Below are 7,333 nucleotides of genomic sequence, written 5' to 3' on the forward strand. Positions count from 1 at the left end.
AACACAGATTCTTTTTTTTTTCCATTCAACTTCTGAATTTCTTTTTTATCGAATTCACAGAAAAAAAAAATACTCTGTAAGAGCATTATAGATCAAGACTCCTTCATGAATGTATTCATATTTCATGCTAATTAGTCTTTGTACACAATCCCTCTGGCTGCTGTGCAGAGTACATGTGTCTCTGTCCTCAGCTCCTCGTTAAACGTGCTGGGCTTTATTTGAGCACTGCATCACCACTCACACAGACAGCTGGAACACAAACCTGCCTTTCTTCCTCTGCTCTGTTCTATCCACAAACACAAAATTCCTGCAGAAAAACCAGGCATGGAGCAGGTACAGAAAGCACTAACTACAGCCAGAGTTAGCACACAGCAGGCTGCAATTCCACACTTGTGGAACACGTTTGTCTGTGATTCTTACACTTCTCTAATGGGAACATCCCAGACATCAAATATAGGAAAAAACCCAATGCACTGATTTGCTTTGTGGGAAAAACCTGATGCTTTTGAGAGTTCACCTTCTCTGGCTTTTTTTTTTTTTTTTAATAGTCACAACTGCTCTTCCACCTTTTCTCTTGAAGGTTTTCAGACTGTGTGAGCTCAGGTATAACAAATTAAAACACGAATTCTGTAAGTACCCACCTGAAATATGAGACATTGTAACTAAGGCAGCTCAGTCACAACATTGTTATAAATAGAAGAGCCCTTTTAAGACAATACATGTCAGTCCTCATTCCAATTCTATTTAAATTCTCTTTAAATTCTACTGCTGAAGCTTTTGGACTCAATTACTAATTGGAACTTGCAGAAAATCTGAGCAGCAGGGCCCAGTCACTAAATAAGCAGCAGGATTTCTTATTTGGAATCCTTGCTCCTCCAGACTCCAGCAGGGAAGCCTAACCTGTCCTAGTGATGTTCCAGAAGGGTTAAGTGCTGCCAATTAAAGTGGAACTGAAGGAATGGCCCCACATTAGAGAGTTTGACCTGGATTCAGAACAGATAGAATGCTGATTCGGAAAATGAACTCCATTCTATAGGAACTGGGTGGAATTCATTATGCTGCACCTCCAAGCAATCCATGAATAATGATAGCAACTTTCAAATAGCCCAGACCTCCAACTATTTCCCACCTGTCTCTTAATCTGAATATAATTTAATTTGCATACAGACTCTTTGTATTTGATTTTCTGAGGGTGCAATTATTGCAGTACTTTATGCAATGCTGACTAAGACAGTGTCCAAATTTCTCAATGTGAACTCTCTGATTGAGCAACAATGCTCTGAAAAAATATTAACTTTTTTAGAATTCAAAAAATGTACATAAAATACATCAAAATACAGATATAAATCCATGCTAGGTGGCAATAATTTCAGGTAGCAATTTATTTAAACCATGCAAAGCTTTATTCACCCCTCAGTTTGACAATTTGCCTATTGGATAAATCCAGTAAAGAAGAAAAGGAAAGAGAAAAACAGCAAACTAATAACTCACTACTTCTCCTTTATAGCACTTGAATTTATTCTGTTGTTGAAAAACAACAATTTCAAATACAGTCAAAGATGAAAACAAACCAATCTACTGCACTTCTGTGTGGAACAGATACGAGGAGTGATGATCTGAGTGTGCAATCCAAGTAATGAGATCCCTGTGCCCCACGAGCTGGGTGATCCTGACTGAAAAACTGCATCTTCCTCTGCTTGGGATTGCCTCAATTCTGCACAGGAGAGGGGGAGAGGGAAGGGAAACAAACCCAGAAGCTGCACCATCAGCAGGCCAAGGGAGCCACCTGCAGTTTGCAATCCAGAAGCAAATTTTTTTTCCTCATTTCTGTGCTGGCAAAGCAGCACAGGGAACTGAACCAGGGTGACCTATCCGTGCTTAACACCACATTTCTGAATCACACTGAGTCTGGCTGGCTCACACCTACAAATGGAGCTGAGTTCAAGGGAATTTGGCCAAAGCTGAACCCTTTCAAATCTTGCAAATGTTGAAGTTCTCTGATCAATCAGATCTAGGCTTCTCAGCATAGCAAATGCAAAGTCATTTCTTAAAAGTTCTAATTGCTGCTCCTTGTATTTACAAGTATCAAATGCAAATGAAAGCAAACAATTTTCCTTCAAGTCCAAAGCTGTGCTGACCCATTATATACATTATATAAATAAATATAAAATATATATATATATATATATAATATATAAAAATCAAAACCTGAACATTTTATTCATGTTTTTCTCAATTAAAGCTTACAATGAAGTTTGTACTTTCTCTTGTCCCTTCTCACTCATATTCCCATAATGTGAAAAATACAACTCAGCTATTGAGACCTTACTTCAGTTTTGAAAACATATGAAAATGATTGAAATATATTTTAAAAGTCTAATTGTAAAGCAACAGAACCCTGATCGAGAAGTTTTCCCTTGAGGCAAGTTGGATGGATAATGAATTCTGTATTGGAACAATCCCAGTAGTTACAGACTATTATGTACTAATTACTACCTTTACAGATCTACTGTACACATAATTAATTTCTTCAGAGCACCACTATCATTCTTGACTGGCAAAATACACAACCTAAATTACAAGAGCCAGAAATTACCACGATCCTTTAGGGAGAAGGCATTAACTTCCTTTGCAGTGTTTTGCAATTAGCCAATCAATCAAACTGTGAGAAATGATTTTGATAGCAGAATCACCCTGAGCATTGTCACATCCCTGCAAATTATCTGAGAGCTCAAACATGGGGTGTGGCAGGCTTTACCTGCACCTGTGAGGAGACAATTCAACAATTCTCAATGTATTGAACATTCCAGACATTAAATGGGAGTTTTTTGATATAATATCCCACAGAGCACTGAGGACATGGCAGTGCTGCTGCTCTTCTCCCTTCCAGTGATGGCCAGAGAAAAAAATTCATATCAGTTCTGGGACAAAAGCAAAGTTTGGTAGAAGAATGCTCCATGCAGCATTCTTGGGAAATTATCCCAAAGATTTAAGTAGGTTCTTGACAAGAACACCAACATTTTAAACTCTTAATTCCAGTTGATGGGGCTTTTAAGATAGAAATTTTACAGAATTAGGGCGCACACACACCCCTAACTCTACCAAAAAGCAGTAGCCCAGGCTTCCTGAGATATAAAACCCCTGCATTAATATACTGAGCAAAAAGTATTGTTCAACTTCATTGCAATATTTCCCTCCAAAAGCACCACTTCCCTTCAGCCCTGGCTGCATCCCTTTAAAACAGACAGCACTCAAGCAGCAAGGCAGCTCAAAGTTTAGTGATAACCAACATTAAGACATTTTTTGAACATCCTAAAACAAAACTAGTTTAAATGAGAAAAATTCACCACTTTTTTTTTCTCATTGTGCCAAAGAATCATGAACAGAATTCAGAGGTTTAATCAAATTTCAGTGCTGCAGCTTACATGGAATTACAAATTTTTAATAAATGTGCCATTTCTTTTACTTCAGCTCCTATTCCCAGTGGCATTCCAAAATGCCCCAGAACACGAGAGTAAACACTCAGCCACCACAACTGCTTTTGGCAATTGTCAGTCTGCTTCCACTCATCCATTTGTTTGTTTTTCATGCTGACTGTGCTCTTGAGAGAATATCACACTAATTTCTGTTTGCCTTTTTATCATTCTCCCATAAAGTACAGGGAGACAACTTCAAGAAATGGGACAAAAGCAGAAGATAAATTTGATCCCAGATGATGCTTCAAATAGGTACTTGAGCATCACTGAGCTGTTTGTGACTCTGAAGGCAAAAGGGGAGGAAGAACAGTGAACACCATTCCATGTTTCCAGATAAAAGCTCTTTCTGGAATGAAATTATTTGTGCTTCAACTAAATACTCAGAGTCTTCTTGACTTCTAGTAGGTTTTCAAGTTAAAAAACACCATGAACTCAAAGCCAGACAACCCTGTCTTTCTGTAGGAGTTGCCAAGTAAGATTTTCATATCCTGAGTACCATGCAGTAGCATTTTTAATGTGCATCCTTTGCTCTGGCATCTTATTTTCTACAATCATTTAATGAGAACTACATAAATAAGAACAGGAAAAATATCTGCAAGGCTATCACCACACAAAGCCATTTGAGGAGTTTCTGTTCTCCCACTTTCAGAACTCTGCAACCATGTCAACAAGAATTTCTTCTCAGAGCAAACTGTCAGCTGTGTCAAAATTTCAAGAGGGTTTTTTCAGCATTTCTAATGAAGAAGCTTTTCAGGAATTCAGAAACATTTCTTCAGATTTGTGATGAAAGGACTCAGCTCAAGGCAGAAGCCTGTCCTTTGCATTAAGAAGGGGCTCATGCCATTGTGTCACCACTGCTGGGCATTCCTTCCCTTAAATGTCCTCCTGTCACACTACAAGTGACCAACTCCACATCATTTTACCCTCCCTGCAGTGCTAGGAACCGAGAATCAATCCAACTTTGGCATGGAAAAGAATCTTAAATTACTGCAAAGGATGCTTTTGTTTTACTGCATGCAATATCTGAACATTTAGGCCACAAAGTGGTTCTAAGGTGTGTTGTAAAAGGAGAATTTGAATGGTTTAAATTCAGTACTGAAAGGAGTATGAGCTACAAGTGGAAAGTGCAACTATCTTATGACAAACACAGCCAGGACCAACTCTTGGAAGAGGCTTCAAACAGCAAAAAACACATTCAGAATTAACTTGAGGAAACAAACAGTTGGAGAAAGGTACAATCCTGTGAGAGCCCCTCCTGAGTTAACCTCTCAAACACTGTATTAGTAAAAAACTGCAGTTCTTAATCCTGAAAATTCTTGGCTAGGAACAACAATGCAAATAAACATGATTTTAGAATCAGAATTTAAATTTAATTATAATTTCACTACAAGAAAACTCACATCTGTCTGCAACATACAGTGCACTTTTAAAAGGTATTATTGCAAAAAGATTCCTCCCCTCACGCTGTAAAGTGAAGGAGGAGCAATTCTTGTAATAGACTGTAATGCTTAATATATGTTTTAAATCATCTTCCAGCTATAAAACCATCCTATGAATTCCATAATATTGCACAAAGCATAAAAGAAACTGCCATTGCAGTTTTAAACTTAATAAAAGCACAATAAAGAGAAAAGTAAGAATGTACCTTTCATTTGGGTTCCAAAGGTAAGTGCCAATTTTGCAAACAGCTCGGGGTCTTCAAATTTATCTTCTTCAGCTTTTACCCAAAAGCTGTTTTCTCCTATTTCTTGAGGCTCAATCTGAAAGAAAAACAGCATTTCCCAAGTCAATAAGCAGCGTTTTCAAAGGCTGAGTTAAAAAAATGCCACTGAATTTTAGTGGTGATTGGGCTGAATGGAGCTCAGCTCTGCTCTGGGATGTTCTTCCTGCACAAACACCATGGATGGGCTGCCCTCAGCCCCAAAGGGTTGGATTTATTGGATTCCTCCCATTCAACAGGTTTTCCAAACAGCCCTGAGAACAGCAGCAGCTGGGTTTGATGAAATGTTCTTGCTTTCTCTTGATTGCTTTCTACTGAGTTCCCAAATTCCTCCCCACTGCTGTGTACCCCTGCTATTTGGGAATTCTGTGGAAGAACTCACCAGTAAATGAACTGTCCATGTGGACCCTGCAGTGATCAGGATTAACTCTGTACTGACTACACTAAAAGAAAAAAATGCTTTGCAATATAGAAGCTGAAAGACCATTTCACTCTCCATGTGTGACTCAAAACTGCTATTTTGTTTTCAAAATACATTCTTCTAACAGCTTCCAACACATTATTAATTATTGTTTATCAGTTCATTTAAATGCCAAGTAATTTCCAAGGGCTATTTAATTTCCAGATGAGATGCAGGGAACTCAGAAATGCTGTATTTGTCAGCCTCACTCCAATTTCCCTGCAACACACTGCTCCTCCACCTTCCAGCACTGCTTCACCCCCAGCTGCAGGGAAGGCATTTTAAAAAACTACCTTAATCCAACACTAATGGGGAAGACAGTTACAGCAAAAGGGACTAAATTAAACAGTAAGGATTTTATTCCTCAAATGATGGCTCCTTAAAAGTGATGATCAAATAGACTTTCCACTCTCTCAGTAGGCAGGAGATCCTTGGCACCGTTCCCAGAGCACTTAAGCAAAGCGTCCATCTGCAGTTCCTTCCCACTGTCATACCCAGTGCTCACATGGACACTTTATAAATTATTCCCATAAACTCCCCAATGTGACTGATTACAAGGAAATTGGCTGCAATTACCAATATGTATTATCAAATAAAAGCTTGCTTTTCTGTATGTTTACAGGACGGCAATCTGTGCTTCAGTTACAAAATTCTTGCAATGCAGTTTTTTCTCCCTTGATATTGTTAATTCTTCTTCCCACAATAAAAAAATGAAAGTTTTTCACTTATCCTTATATACAGATGATTTGACAAGAATTACAGGCAGAAGAAGAAAATATTTTCAAATTTCTTTTAAAATTTATTTAAATTAAAACACTAAAAAGACGGCTGGCTATTTTCCATATCTTTCTAGTCAAATATATTGAAAGCCTGTTTTTAAACCACCACTGCTAGATACACTTTCTGATTATTTTAGCACATCTCCAAATATTTTGAAATCATTTGAAATCATTGAAGCATTAATTCTTCTGCCAAGAAAAACTATAAATTGATGCACCATGCATTTCCACAGAGATTTTCTAGAGTCCTTCCAAAATTCGTTGGATTATTCATTCATGATAGGCTCTGTTTTGTTACTCCAAAGAGAGAAATCTCATTGCTCAACACTTCCGAATTAAGAGGAACCCAAGATCTGAAACTGTTTTTTTAGAACTGTTTTTTATTCCAATAAAAAACTGCCAACCACAACCTGCCTTTAGAATGTGATTTCATCTTGATAACAGATGTAATTGTCCAATGCTTGATATTTATTTCCTTTAAATGGAAGAAGCAGTGGCTACACTGATCAAAGATGGGTTTTAAAGCAACACACCCCAGCACACACCTGGGTGTTTGAGTAAATTCTCTGGTTTTAGAGTCACTGAATATACTGAGAGGCAAGTAAGAATAGGAACTGCTTCAAGGGTTTGTTTGCATATCAGAGTGTGCTTGTAGTTTACTGCTAAAGCAAAGTTTGTATTTTCAGGTGATTTCAGAAATGCAGTGTGATTAAATATAACCACGTTAAGACCCAGGAAGCTCATGGTGCCCAAACCTTTCCCTTGAGCAGTCCCATTGCTCCTCCCAGTGGCCACAGCCCTGCTCCAGAACATCACTAATTGAGAACAGCCAATAAACATCTTGGATAAACAATCCACAAGTACCATTAAGGCCTGACTCTCTGAACTTCCAACTACA

The 7,333-nt window shown here is 38.1% G+C and overlaps 1 protein-coding gene across 1 annotated transcript in view; it reads right to left on the reverse strand.

Moving 5' to 3' along the window:
- Nucleotides 1-5,236, reverse strand: part of LOC130583992 (protein diaphanous homolog 2-like) — a gene marked incomplete at its 5' end in the record, with an annotated part of 115,118 nt that extends 109,882 nt beyond the window's left edge. Inside the window, one exon of the mRNA XM_057383715.1 lies at nt 5,122-5,236. Within this exon, the coding sequence (XP_057239698.1) occupies nt 5,122-5,236 (115 nt within the window). The remainder of the gene's footprint in view (nt 1-5,121) is intronic.
- Nucleotides 5,237-7,333: the final 2,097 nt, after the last annotated feature.

This window comes from Malurus melanocephalus, unplaced genomic scaffold (genome assembly GCF_030028575.1).
Source record: "Malurus melanocephalus ecotype Western Australia unplaced genomic scaffold, MMel_1.1 scaffold_656, whole genome shotgun sequence".
NCBI classification, from domain to species: Eukaryota; Metazoa; Chordata; class Aves; order Passeriformes; family Maluridae; genus Malurus; species Malurus melanocephalus.